Here is a 15,932-nt window from a genome sequence, read left to right on the forward strand (position 1 = left end):
ACTTATTAGTTGAACAGTCTCTTCTGGTTTAGTCACCTTGCATACCTTCTGCATTCAGTAAAGTTATTCTTTCATATTCATTCTTTCTTTTACTTGTGGCATAACAATAGAATTGTTTGGGCTGTCTTTAGCTTGCAGAGCCTGCTTCTTTTCATACTCAGACTTAGCTTTCCGTACCACAGTTGGGACTCTTCTGGCCTGCTGCTTATAATTTTCATAACGGACATTATCTTTATGCACACGGTATTCCTTTCACATCATCCTTTTCTTATGAATCTCTTTGATCATTTAAGTATTTTTTAAATGCTTCCCATGCACTATCAATATTCTTCACATCTGACAACCAATACTATGGCACAGAACCCAGCATACTGCTCAAGTGGTCATAATTTCTTGCATTGTAGTTCAGCATGTAACCTTTTCTGAATTCAACATTCAAAAACTCAACCATTTCTCAAACGAGTTCTACATGATCCCTGTCACCAACCAGAGACAGAATATTTACATCTTTAACTATAATCAGATCTAACACTCTTTGACCTCGAGTTCCTTCTGTCACATGCTGCTTGCAGAAGTTTTCTTACAATAGCTCAATAAATTCATTTTTATTTTTCTCATAAGATCAAATTCACATAATTAAAGTCCCCCATTATTATTATTACTCATTTCTCGTCTATCATCTTTATTTGGTAATGCATTTCTTCATCACTAGCAACTGATTCACTAGGTCTGTAACTACACCTCACTATATATTTGATCTTATTAAATACCACCTTACACCCAATGGGTTCATACTCACTGCCATATGAAAAACTATTACTAATATTGCAGTCATAGGTCTCAACTCTAACTAGATTCAAGTCATCTAATATCATTAGCAGCACACGCACTCCTCTGCTGTTCTATCTATTCTTCCTTAAAATACTGTACTCTGCAGATTTCATCTCATTTGTTCCAAAGGGACAAAGAAACCTGTAGAAAGGCCATAAAGAAAAGCTACAGAGATAATATTGGGATTATGAAATGTAGATTTCAAGAATAGATTGAGAGTGTGTCAGCTACAAACATTGGTAGACAGAAAAAAAGAGGGATGATATGACAGAGGTCTATAAACGTTTGAGGGGAAGGGGGAGATTATAGAATATTGGTTAATAAACTGTTTCATTATATAAACTTTTGAGGGGAGGGGAATTATAGAATATTGGTTAATAAAATAAAATGTTTCATTATATGGAAGGTGGGGAGTGGACAAGGGAGCATCCATGGAAGCTAAGTTTGTATATAGTTAAGAAAGGGCTAAGAGCTAGATTTTTCTCTCATAGAGCGGTGCATGAGTTGAACAGTTTGCCAGTTGAAGTAGTGAGTTCATCTAGTGTGATGAGTTGAAAAGAAAGTATGACAGTTAGTGTGGTGATGTGTGGCCTCCCTTGATCAGTCCTTGACTCCCTGGAGGGCTAATAATAATCATTTTGCTAGTCTGACAGTTATTTCAGACTGTTGGTTCTTAGTTCTTCAAGTTTAAAGGATATATGTATTTTTCATACACTTTTGAGACTTGTAATATTTCCAGAGATAATAAAAAGTAATGGGGAGAATTGAAATATTTTAGTGTACTTAGTATTCTGCAGAATATTCTTTTATAAATGAGCATTTTATTTTCTTTGGTTTCTTTTTGTTTTTTTATCTTGAGGACTCTACTTGAATTTGTTCAGCCCTATAATAAATTCAATCATTTATAAAAAATTAGCATTGTACTTCTACAGTAACAAATCAAAAATACCTTGTCATCATCCACTGCAAAATTAACAAAACACTTGGAAAATGTGGCTACGAGACAGGAAAAAATTTAGTATGGTATGTACAACAGAAAAACAGTGAAATAAGGAGACAGTAAGAAATACAGGACAGGTATAAGATCCTTCCATTCAGTGAAATTGAACAGCACTCTTTATACTAGTTTTATGAAATTGGATACCATTTGAGATTTAAAAAAAAAAAAATCAACCTTTAATTAAATTAAAATAACATTCTAGTTGCATAACATCAGTATGGCATATGATCCCCTCTAATGAACAAGCAGGCCTGGCAGCAGTGAACCACATTCAATATAAGGCCATCTGTTAGATTATATGGCAGTAAATACTATTCTTCTACTAAAGCAGTTGCTGTTGGTATGCAGTGCAATGTCCAAGGGTATCCTACACATGTTCAGTCAGATTTAAGTCTAGTGATCGCATTGGCTACAGCAGTTGTATATCTTTGGTTTCTAGATACTTCACTGCTTGAACTCTATGGGCAGTAGCATTACCATGCATGCGTGCACACACACTCGCTCTCTCTTCAGGAATGTTGTTAATAGAATTTAAACAGCCAAATTCAAATTATGTGCAATAATTTTTATGGGCGTTTTCAGTTGAAGCTGAGTTAGCCAATCTCACATGGAGGTAACAGGATTTTTTTTGCCAGAAATGTTGAATTTTTTCGTTCTGCATACAAACAAATTAGTCAGAGAACAAAGGCACACCATTAACATACAGAAATACTATTACTGAGCAGCAGATGGTGTAGTGCAGGGGTATCAAACTGGCAGCCCGCAGGCCTCATGCATCCCCCAAAGCAATTTCTTGTGGCCCACGACGCCTCAAGGAAAGATGAAAAAAAAAGATGGTTGCTTTTTATAATAAAACAGAAATACCGTATTTACTTGAATATAACTCGTCCTCGCGTATCACTCACACCCCTGATTTTACTTTACGAAAAAAAAAATTTTAAGTTTTGTATATACATCGCACACGAAAATAAAGTTTAACCACTTTCAAGTCGGGGGCGATAACTCGCCTCCTGTGATAAACAACAAGTCCTCCCCAACTGCCACTATATTGCAGATGCAAGGAAAACAAATGGTTTTATTGTATCACTGAATAAAGTACAGAGACATTTGCTGTCTGTGTAATATATTTCTTTAGTGCAATTAGAGACAGTTGGGATAAACACGGCACTAACTAATGACTCACATGTCTCTTCCCACATTAACCATGCTATTCAGATGTGTGTGTGAGTGCACCCACTAACTCAAATCCAAAGTAACAATAAAATTCATTTCAGTTTAATTTGGTTTAAAATGCCATCTATTGTAAATATTAATAAAAAAAAATTCAGCTAACGCCTTTTATTCCCGTAATATAAATATAATAAAAATATTATTTATTTTTTTTAGTTGTCATAATCATTATACTATTATTTTATGTCTTGTAATAACTTAGAATAAATAAAATTTTTGTTATTAATTTTCCAATTTATTTAAGCTCATTCTTTCACTTCCCTTCAATTCTAATTAGTGAAGATTTTTTTAGTCGAAAATTTTTTGCAGCCCAATTGAGATACACTTTTATAGCAAATGGCCCGTGGTCCAATTGAGTTTGATACTCCTGGTGTAGTGGATAGTGACATAATCTGTAGATATAGGATAAAGTAACATAAATGGTGAATTATATGGTGTACAGTGTCCTTCCACAAGTTATCTTTGACTCCTTGGAGGTGTCGCATAATAATAATTATTATTAGCTCTTATCATTAATATTATTAAAAAATAACATGTTTGTGTTATTTTTATTATTTTTTTCATCTTTCAGGCATATCAAAGGAAGAGTATTTGCTGCATTGGCAGATGGTACTGTTGCAATATTTCACAGGGCACAAGGTGAGTTCTTCATTAACTTAAGATTTTAAGTGTATGTACATGAATCTTTAGAATTAAAATTTTTATTCTTAAACTACTAATTGTATGAGTTTCTACAATATAATTTGATATCAGAGCAACATTAAGCATTTCTAAAAAAAAAAAAAAAAAAAAATTAAAGAATGGTTGACAAGAAGATAATTCTAACGATGCTCAACTTACTGCTCCGTTCTTTTTTTGTTTATTACCCTGATTGCAGCAGGGAAATGACTATGCATTTTGGTCAAAAATTTTGCTAGGAATAAAAACTCCATAATTTTAATTGGCATAATTATTAATGCCATTATCTTACATTTCAGTTTGTTTGAAATATCCATACTCTCCATGCAGAGAATGGAGTCTGTGTGTGTATGAAAAAAAATAACCTCCTAGATGAGTGTTTGATTCCACGGGGTCTTAGGATAATAATAATATAAGTCAATTTGCAGTTTCATTAATTATATGAACTTCTGTTAATATTGAAAAAGGGTACAAAAGAACTGCTGATGCCCATTATTTGAAATACAGATCAACTGTTCTGATGTCCATTATTCGAAATTTTACTGATGACTTCAGTATTGAAATGTGACAGTTAACTGGTATTCATAATTTGCAGTTTCATCAATCACTTCATCACCCTTCCTTCCTCCCTCCTCAAAGCAGTACAAATGACATCAGATGTCATCTAATTCACTACACATGAGCTTTCTTGCTCCATTTAAAGAAAAATAATTCTGATTGCTCATTTTTTTTAAGTTCTCTCCTACTAGTTTTCTTTAAACTAGTAGGAGAACACCTAAATGTATAATCAGAATTATTTTTCTTTAAATGGTGCAAGCAAGCCTATATGTAGTGAATTACATGACATTTGATGTCATCTGTACTGCTTCAAGAAGGGAGGGAGGGAAGTGAAGTGATTGGCGAAACTGCAAATAATGAATATCAGACTTTTCAGTACTGAAATCATCGGTAAAAATTTTAAATAATGGGCATCAGAACAATTGATTTCTATCCTGTTCCAATATTTAATAGAAGTTCAGGTAATCAATGAAACTGCAAATGACTTTCATATTATTATTATTATCCTAAGACCCATGAAGTTAAAGACAAATCTAAGAGGTACTTTTGTCACAATCATACTGCACCTTAAACACACTCAAATTCTCTGCAGACACCGTACTCTCAGGCAAGGCATTCCAATCATTCACAACTCTGCATGCAAAAACCCTGCTTCTCACTCCCCTGTTCACACCCTCCTTATACAGCTTTCAGGTATGACCTTTGGTTTTCCCCTGATTTCCCTCATCTGCAAACAACTAAATATACCCCAATCAAATCGTCTCCAATACCATTAACATACAGGTTAATGCAATGGCCCTAAGACACACCCTGAGGCACACCACTAGTGACATTCAGAAGCTTTTTGCAGACCCTCTCCAACATCTCGTCATACCTTTGAAAACCAGATGACCAAATCTGTGCACAGTAGTTGATGTGTGGCTTAATCAAGGCCTTATACAATGGAACCAGTGTTATAATTTTTCTCTTTTATTATTTATATCTCTACTTATTTGTTATAATACGTTTATACTCTAATCGTTTAGATTAACTTCTGTTGTTTTATATCTTTCTTTTATCCTACCGGCTGCGCCATTTGTTATTATATGTTCCTTATATCATATCCTCGTTATTATAGCAAGCTCACCACTAATCTTTACTTATTTTTCCTCTCTCTCTCACACATGTACGTAACTCTTTTGTCTCTTATCAAATTAATATATTTCTTAGGATCTCTGCAGTCTTATTGGCCTCTCTATGCTCTAAACGTCAATCTATCACACAACAATCTGATGGAGTTCACCCTATAAGTATTAACACATTTATTTCTTTTGCTGCGCCAGCTAATACCTAGGATAGAAAGGATTCTTGCTCAGGGTGACCCCTTCAGAGAGACAATGATAATTTGATCAAGATTAATCTTATTCCTCTGCTTGCTTATTTCTTTCTCAGAGTCGTGGTTCACTTAATATATTTATACTCATGGGTTTATCCCGCTTAGTTTGTTGAAGATTTTATGAGCGGTAGTTTTGAATTCATATAACATAAGCAGATCAGGCAAGTACATGAATGAAATAATTTAATGAGCTTTAAGGTGATACACAATAATACAATTCAAGCAGGTTAATATGGTAGCACTCAATTTAATTCAAAGGCTCTAATTAATTTGTACTAATCACACATACTAAATTGCAAATAACACTAATACAATCATAAAGTATAAAATTCATAGGTCATCATCATGCCATTCTGACACACGTGGCCATCAGTTAACACAATAGCACAATTTACATGCACTGTTTCGGACCTATGCCTAGTTGTAGGCTACTCTTACAGTCCCTTAAGTTCAGTCCAATACAAATGTCCTCACAAGGAATTCACACTCTTCTATAACTGGAATTAGTATTTCAAAAGTCTACATTACCATGTCTGTCCTTGAATTCTTAAGACTTGTTCCTGCCCTGTCTGGTTATCAAGGCCTTCAATATAGTCGCTTTAGAGGATATCTTCCAAAATATCTGTGCGAGTAGAATCTCCGCGGGAAAACTGAGAGGTGGCATGGTAACGTTGCCTTGTACGGCCAGCATCAATATGGTCCTTCCGTTGAACGCACAGCTATCCTAGAGCACGGACATAGCTTGGCCCAATACGAATGCTATGACCGAGGAACCAAATGCCTTCCCCAACTGGCCAGGAAACTTCCCCGACGACGAGCTCAACCACTGTCCAAGAGATCAGGAACCAGGAATCCAGGAAAAAAAGATCTGGAATCGTGCTTGCAAGGCCTTTTTGTTTAACTCTTTCCTCTCGGCAAATCTCGAACTTCGCGATTCGTGCCAACACAGTCACGTGTGCTAACGTCGATCACCTTAGCTCCCTCTATTTTTTTTCGCATGTGTGTCTGCCATCCTTTCTTGGAAGACACTTAGGTTTCATTTTCCAATACTTCTCTCCCTCCCTTCTTTTCCATAATGCAGGACGGCAAAAGTGACCCTTGAACCCTGACTCATAGGCCTTGCTAATTTAGTACTAGAGACTGGCTTTTTCAAATGGATTTGCCAGCTTACATGGATCTCTATATCTGGTTCATACTTAATACAGATTATATATAAAATATAAAAGCTTATTATACAAATTCATGAAATTCCTAAATTTTAAGTGTTTTGTACTTGTAAACAGCTTACACTTATCCTATTGCCAACGTTCCATATTCTCTGCCTTAGTTGTATTTGAGGTTGTGACCTGAATATTTTATAATAAACATTTCATAGCTTATTCAGGACACAACACCAGAATCTCCTTACTTCTACAAGTCAGTATCCTCACAATTTTAACAGTGTGTCCACTAAATTCTATATCCTTATCTACCATCACCCCAAGATCTCTTATTTTCTCCACTTCCAACAATATATCTCCACCAAGAATAAATTCTGCATCTCATCTTTGTTTTACAAATTTTAAAACCTTGCATTTTGCAATATTCGCTCAGTCTATTCAAGTCTTCTTGTAAGGCCACAACACGTACTCTACTCCTCATAGTTCGTCCCAGCTTTGAATCATCTGCAAACAACTAAATATACCCCAATCAAACCTCCCCAACGCCATTAACATACAGGTTAAAGCAATGGCCCTAAGACACACCCTGAGGCACACCACTAGTGACATTCCTCTTCTCGGATATTGCTCTGCCATACACAACTTGTACCTATCAGACAGCCAATCTCCATTCCAGTACACTTATTTAATATTCAACTCCATCTGCTCTAGTTTGACTATCAACTTATTATGCAGTAATTTATCAAAAGCCCTTGCAAAGTCTAAATTTACTACTGTGTATCCATCTCCCATGTCCAATGCTGTTGTCACCTTATTGTAATAAGTAAGTAGATTACTAAAACATGATCTCCCTTTAGCAAATCCATGATGTCCATCAAAGATAATACCATTGTTGTCAACTCAATTCTGGATCTTGATTTCAACACTTTAACCACAATACCTGACACACAGATTGGTCTATAATTTGATGCTTGAATTCTGTCACCTTCTTTGCTAAACATTACAATGTTGCTTTCCTTCCACTCCTTTGGAACTTGACCTGGTGCACGACTCATAATAAACAAATATATATCATCAAGTTCACAGCTTTATTACCATCAAGTTTGATTAATTCCCCATATATATCTCTTCCTTGCTCACGGTCAGTCTCTCCTCCTTACTGCTCTCAAACTCTCCATGATGTCACGGTCATAAGGATGAAAGACTGTTATGAATGTGACATCATGGAAAGTTTGCTCATTAAATATCTCAACTATATCCTCTGCAGCAGATGCCCTTATACCATTTTCTCACTCAGTGCCATCCTATCATAATCATTCCTTCCCCCCCCCCCTTGACTACATATCAAAAGAGCTCTAGGATTTCCCCTGCCTTCATTAGGTAACTACTGCTCATACTGCATTCTTGCTACCCTTAACAACCAAGTCACCCTCTTAGCCCGTTCTTTCTATTCCTCATGAAATTGATTATTACCACTCCTCTCATGTTACCTCTATAATGCCTTTTTTCTCTGTATTGCATGCATAATTGATTCATCTATTTCACACCTACCTTATTTGACCTTCTGAACTCTGGAATACATTTAGACATTGCTTCTACTAGATAGTTCTTGAATATCATCCAAGTAGAATTGATCTCCTTTCCTCTCAACTCCTCATTCCATGCTACACCTGCAAGCTGTCTCATGAGCTTCACATAATCACCAGCCTGTAGTCCACAAATACCTTTTCCTCACAGAAGTCTTTACATGGTTGGAAACCCAGGTATCACTTCATGGTCACTCTCACCAACTGGAGGGAGATTCCCCACCTCATTTATAATAACATCCTCTGATGAGATGATCAAATCTAAGACTCTCAATCCTTGTATGCCCTCTGTTACATATTGTCTGAGGTAGTGTTCCCTCAAAAACTTGATAATCTCATTTTCTTTACTTCCAGTTGTTATCTTGTCATCCCAATGTATATTGCTGTTATTAAAATCTCCCATAATGATCACTGGTTAGAACAACTGATAACTGATATTGAACTAATCAATGAACAATTGATTAGTTCAATATGAAAACATCACATATTACAGTACTTGATGTCATGTATCAGAGCATACTTATTGAATTTAATATATTTTCCTCTCTCTAAACCATGCTCTTCATGTTTATTTACATACTAGCAAAGTAAATAGCAGAATTAAAAGATAGAGGGAAAACGAATAAAATATGGTAATAACAATTAATCTCTTATGCATTTATAAGAAGTAGTAGGAAGTACATGTTGTTTATTTTTTGATGGTATATATTAGAACACAGAATAATAGAAGTAGTAGGAAGTACATGTTGTTTATTTTTTGATGGTATATATTAGAACACAGAATAATAAGTAAATAATTATTTATTAACTTATTGCTGATATTTTGCTGGTGTTATAACCAGCATCTTCGGAGCACAAAAACACAGTTTGTCACAATATGTGAGACTATAACAACATGGTGTAATCAACGGACTAGTTAAACAAAATTGTAGCAGCAACACAAAGACTACAGTCCTGATTTTGGTGCCCTCTATCTGAAAGGGAAAAAAAAAATTGCAGCTATCACACAAGACTAGAGTCCTAAACAGAGAAAAAAATTGGTACTAATTTTTTCTTAAGATGACTGTCTCCCAGATTTTAGGCAAATTTATACAGCCATATTTGTTGAGATTTGGAGTGTGTTTCAGGGCTTCTGTTGCCTCTAAGAACAATCTCTTCGACTTGTAAGAGCTTCTGTGCAGTACTTTTGTTTTCTTCCAGTTGATCCTGTGTGCAGGGGTATCCAGAGCATGGTCTGCTAGGCCTGACTTGCCATAGTGATAATGCCGGATGTATCTTTTATGTTCACTGATGCGGATGTTCACAGTTCTTCCTGTTTGACCATAGTAGTCTTGATTACATAAGCAGGGTACTTCATAGACTCCTGGATGTGATAAAGGAAGAATGCTGTTATTGGGTGAATGGATAAGAGTTGCTAATTTGACACACAGTCTGAATATGGTGCGTAGTTCATGTTTATTAAGAATTCTAGAAATCTTTTCGGATGTGCCTTTAATGTATGGGATGGTGACTGTTTTGTTGTAGTTCTCTGTGGTGGATAGTGGGAGGGATTTCTTAGGAGCATTTAGCATTTTGTTTATCTTATGGGGATTATAGCCATTGGCCAAGAAGGTGTGGCGTAAGTGAGCCAGTTCAGCCTTCACCACACCTTCTTGGCCAGTGGCTATAATCCCCATAAGATAAACAAAATGCTAAATGCTCCTAAGAAATCCCTCCCACTTGAGTGTGCACTATCACTCAAGAAGTGAGTGATAGTGCACAAAATATGAATGAGAGGTTGAAGGAAGTGGTTGAAAGTAATGTGGATGATGAGATGCTAGTGCAAAAAGAAATTGCACACTTACATGGACTTCTTCACAGGACAAAACGTGAGCTTGAGCGAATGGAGAAATGATTGGTATATTGTACGGAAGGACGCAGCATGAAAGAAAGAATGGATGGGAAAAGCATAAAAGTGCGAGAGACCAGGAAAAAAGAGATAATATTGTATGGGGATTTCATGATAAGAGGTGTATTTAATAAGAAAGTGGTTAAAGCCTGTTTTCCAGGTGCGAAGATAAAGGATGTTAATGACACTGTAAGTATGCAGAAAAATGAAGCTAACAAGTTGATTGTATTGGCTGGCACAAATGATTTGAAAGGTGAAAAATATGCAATGAGAGAAGATATGAAAGAGTTGTTAGTGAAAGCGAAAATGAACAGCAAAAAAGTAGCGATTGTGAGTGTGCTGCCTGAGTATAATAGGACATAACTGAGAAAAATGGTCATGATTGGCAATAAGAAGATTGTGCAGGAGGAATGGTGTGCAGTTTATTAATGTAGGGAGTTAATTTGATGGGCAAAAGGAGTCTTACATATGCCTGACGGACTATATTTAAATGGTTTTGGAGTTAGATGTTTTGGAGAAACTGTTGTTTCTTGAGAATGTGGTAGTGCAAAACCAGGGAAACTAGAGATATTAGAGAAGATGAAATCAAGCATGTCTGGCCACCACTGTGATAAATGAGCATGTTTACAGAAATGATTATGCAATGCTGAATGGGATGTTACAGATTTCCGATTTGAATGGGTTGATAATGACATTGCACAAGAGTAACTATGGGTACTGAGGGATGTTGAAATGCATGTATACAAATGCAAGAAGAAGTATCAGGAATAAGGGTGAGGAGTTTTGGCATTGGTCAGGTCAACTTGGTTCAGAGATTCAGAGACGAGTGACCAAGACGATGACAAGTCTCTGGAATACTCCCTATGAGGATAGGTTGAAGGTTTGTGCATTACAAAGTTTGGTTGATAAGTAGAAAAGAGGGGACATGATATAATCCTTTAAAATATTAAAGGGGTTTTATAAAATTGATGCAAGTGAAATTTTTCAATATATGACAAATAGTCAGAGAACACGGGTCATCCGTGGAAGTTGTGTAAGAGTGTAGTTAGTAGGGAGTGTACAGACCAGATTTTTTGCATGAAGAGTGGTGAGTGAGCAGAATGGATTTGCTAGAATTGGTTATGAGTTCCCTGATGGTGAATGGATTCAAGGAGAGGTATGAAAGGATTTGTGTGTATGAAGGTTGATTTGGGTCTCCCACGATGAGTCTCCATACTCCAAAGAGATGCCGTAAATGATAATAATAATATCCCCTTTTCTCCTTCTTTTTCTATTCATAAGTTGCATTCCCTCAATCTCTTCTCATATCTGACATTCCATAGACCTGACACTAGCTTAGTAAACCTTTTCCAGCCCTTCTCCAATGTCCTTATCTTCCTAAAATTCAGGTGACCAAATCTGTACACAGGAGAACCATAACCTCTTTGTATTAATCCGTTGGGATGTTTGTACAATTTCAGCAATAAGTTAAACAATAATGGTCTCAAACCAGATCCCTGTGCTACTCCACTAGTGACCTTCCTCTTTTGAGATATCACTCAAAATGAATGAGAGTTTAAAGGAAGTGGTTGAAAGTAATGTGGATGATGAGATGTCCCTCCTCCATATACAACCTGCTAATACTTGTCTGACAGCCAGTCAGCTATCCAACTTACTAGTAATCCAACAGGCCAAGGAACCATTATATATGCTCATATCTATTATATAATAGATATGAGCCATTATGAGGAACCATTATAAATGCTCACGTCTCCTTTATTGAGTGAATTCTTACCTTGTGGTAATTCAAAAGTGGATTGCTGAAACATGACCTCCCCCTAACAAACCCATCATAAAGAATAATGTTATTCTCCACCATCTTCTGTAATACCTCAACAACAATAACCTCAGATTAACATATAATTTTTTGCCTTAGTTTTATCTTCCCCTTTGTGAAGTGGAACAATTTTTCCCTCCTTCCATTTCTTTGGGGGCTTGCCCTGTTGCAGGACTCATGTTAAATAGTTGTGCCAAAGGTGTTATTAATTCCATAGTGTATCCCCTCAAGACGTGGCAATATACTGTCAAATCCTATTTCCTTATTAATATCAAGTTTACTTAATTTCACCATTAGTCGCTCCTCTGCCATACCATCTACACTTCAGCCTCTCCTGATTTTGCCCTCACGAGGATGAAATACACTGATAATCTCTTTGAATTCAACTAACATCATTGAATAATTCAACTATGTCTTCTGCATTGGTTACCAGTTTTCTGGTGTTGACAACTAGCATCATCCTCTTATAGTCAGTTTTCTTTCTATTAACCACATATTTAAAGAAGTTACTCAAATTTTTCTTAGCTTGATTGGCCAATTTCTCATACTGCACTTTTGCTACTGCTAACCGAGTTACCTTCCTGACATGTTCTGTGTGCATCTGATGCAACTGATCATTACCAGTATTCATCTTGATCTTGTGTTGTCCCACAGTGCCTTCTTCTGTCAGGTTTCATGCTTAATCTCTTCATTCATCCATTTTTTTCCTACCTTGTTTCTCCTTTTCACCTTTGGAATACACTCGCACACTGCTGCTGTTAAATAGCTCTTGATCAATATCCATGCAGCATCTATATCCTTACTACTCAACTCTTTTTTCCATGCTATAGCTTCCAGTTGTTCTCTTAAGCTTTCCATAATCACCAACCTTATAATTACAAATATATCCTCTCTTTATATAAGTTCTCATGTGACTGGCTGCAATCCAGGTGATCACTTCGTGGTCACTCTCTTCGGTCAATCAAGGGAAGATTAGATACTCCATTCGCAATCATATCTACAACTCTTAACTTTCATGTTAAGAGTTGTAGATATGATTGCGAATCATATCTACACTCTCCTCCGTTATGTAGTGCCTAAGATTGTCATCTCTTGAGAACTGAAGATTCATTCTCCTTATTCCCTTATTCTTGCTCACTAAGCCAAGTTGCCTATATATTTCTTTGTCTCCACCTTGTACATTCCCTGGCGTGTAGCAATACCCTACCAAATATCTCATCCTATCAACTTCCACTTCACACCATACTTCTTCAAAACCACTGCCAGTTTTTTTTTATCCTTGTATCTCAGCCTTGTGCAGCCATAATTCTTCTGCTATCATCAACATCACTCTTCCTCCCTTCTTGCCTTTCCTATCTTCACAAGAAACATCATATCCCTCCATTTCTATACCCATCAAGATGTCATTCTCATCCAGCCATGTTTCACTTGTTCTAACTATTTTCAGGTACATAAACTAAATCAATGCAACAGTTTCCTCTCCCATGTTTCTGACACTCCTGGTGTTTGTAAATAAACATAATTTATTTCTTGCTATATAACCAGTTCCACTCATGCTGTCCCTCATCTCAACCCCCCCCATCTTCTCATCCTTTGCTCCACATAACCTCCCAGAATCAACCCCCCCCCCCATGTATTCCTTGCCATTCCATTCCTATGCTGACCATATACACGCATTCATTACCACTTTCAAAATCTACCATTCTTACTCCTTGTCCCCCTGACCTCCCTGTCCAGCTTGCTTTCCTGTTCTCACATTCTCTTTTCTTTACCACCACATCAGCCTCACCTAGTCCACTCTCCTGCTCATTCATATCATCTATGACTTACATTGTTACCTTGTTTGCATCACTCATCACTTCCTTCCAGCAGCAATCTTCCCAAATGACTCACTCCCAAACCATTCAAATGTAGTCCATTGCTCTTATGCTGTTCCATTCATCCTTCCAACGCATCCCACAAGTTCACAAACTGCACTCCTTTCTCTTTAACATTTCCGCTAACATTCCATTGAATATCTGTGTTCTCTCCTGCAACTCATCATTGTCATACCTGGGCAACACGCAAACTATGCTTCCTACCATGCTGTTGTCTTTTACTCTCCTCAATAATCTGATGTCCAGTTTCAATTTCTTCCTATGCCCAACCAAATTATTCATCCCAACCACTTACTTCCTTGCACACTTCTCATATCTAGTGCCTCAGTCACCCTGTTCATTCTCTCTCTTAGAAAGCATACCTTGTGCACCATCTCATCCATCACACCTTTTATGATAGAATCTCCATGTAGTGCTATTCTTGAATCATTCACCACTTCTTTCTCCCCACTATTTTTCTTTTTATCCTTGTGCACTCTTCCATTCATATCCACATACATATAATTTCATTCTGTACATGCCTCATTTCATTCCTCATCTTAATCATTTCATTCTTTAGCTCTTGCATTCCAGTAATCGCTCCCACCATTGCTTCAGCTTCATTGGTCAGACTTTCTTTCACTTCCACAGTCACAGCTCTTGCTTTGTCAGTCAGGCATGCTTCCCCTTCCATAATTACAGCTTGTTTTCCTCTTTTAATCATTCCCATATTCACAATCACATTTTCAAAACTCATATTTTCACACTCTGTCTCACACCTAGTTCCATACTTTCATTAGTGCCCAACCAAATTATTCATCCCAACCACTTACTTCCTTGCACACTTCATATCTAGTGCCTCAGTCACCCTGTTCATTCTCTCTCTCTCTCTCTCTCTTAGAAAGCATACCTTGTGCACCATTTCATCCATCACACCTTTTATGATAGAATCAGATAACTGCAATCCATTAAGATATCACACTTTCTACAGACCCCTCACTCTCTCTCACCTCTATATGCTGGCTATAGGCCTTGTGGCCTTTCATGTATGGATCAGATTTTTTTTTTAATTGATTAACTTTGAAAGCAAACACACTACACTCAACCACAACCAAACCTGACTAAAATTATGCTAAAATTATACTAAAGTTATATATCTTTACTAATTAACATTGAAACTTATCTTTTTTTTTTTTTCATGGCTATACTTTACAGGAGACCGAACTGTTCCAGTTAGCAATGTCTCATTAAAAAACATCTGATATAAGTTGGGTTTGAAAGGAACAAAAAACCAGATATTAGTTGGAAGTCCAAGGAAACAGTAGGAAGTTTATAGTGAACATTGTTGCAAATGCTGCAGCACCTGCATCCAGGTGATGGAAGACAATGCTATGCTCCTCTGTAGAGGACAGCATTCCTTTGTCAAAGGAAGATCTTGCTTTAGCAATGTGCTCATGTATTATAATACAGTAACAGCAGAGTTGAATAAGAAGAATAGATATTATTTCATGATATCCATACAATAATTCTGGATTTTACCAAGGGATGTGACAGAATACCACATTGAAGGCCATTACACAAACTTAAAGGAATCGGTATGCAAAAAAGCATGCAACATGGTTAGAGAGAGTGTCTCTGACAGGTATCAGAAAGTGATGTATGGAGGTTCTTAATCAAAAATATAGTGAGTGACAGGTGTTCTAGGTTCTAGACTTGGCCCATTGTTGTTTATATTGTATATCAATGATACTCGGTATGGTTTAGTGCATGTTTTCCAGTTTTAGCCTCATGATGATGAAGCAAAGTTGGGAATGGGGTAGAAAGGGACATAGCTGACACAGAATCCCTGCAAATTATTTCAACAGATTGATTCCTTGAGCAGATGGCATGGAAACTCAATATAAGTGTGGTGTTGCCAAGTATATGGTTATGCATTTTAGCCTGAGGACATTGC

The 15,932-nt window shown here is 36.7% G+C and overlaps 1 protein-coding gene across 8 annotated transcripts in view; it reads left to right on the forward strand.

Moving 5' to 3' along the window:
- Positions 1–15,932, forward strand: part of LOC150105717 (C-Jun-amino-terminal kinase-interacting protein 4-like) — a 615,637-nt gene that overhangs the window by 504,970 nt on the left and 94,735 nt on the right. For all 8 annotated transcript variants that reach the window (XM_090394309.1, XM_090394311.1, XM_090394312.1 and 5 more), the window contains one exon: positions 3,633–3,700. In XM_090394309.1, the coding sequence (XP_090250435.1) occupies positions 3,633–3,700 (68 nt within the window). The remainder of the gene's footprint in view (positions 1–3,632; positions 3,701–15,932) is intronic.

Source organism: Typopeltis vanoorti, chromosome 6 (genome assembly GCF_054136105.1).
Source record: "Typopeltis vanoorti isolate ZY-2024b chromosome 6, IOZ_Tvanoo_1.0, whole genome shotgun sequence".
Taxonomy (NCBI): domain Eukaryota; kingdom Metazoa; phylum Arthropoda; class Arachnida; order Uropygi; family Thelyphonidae; genus Typopeltis; species Typopeltis vanoorti.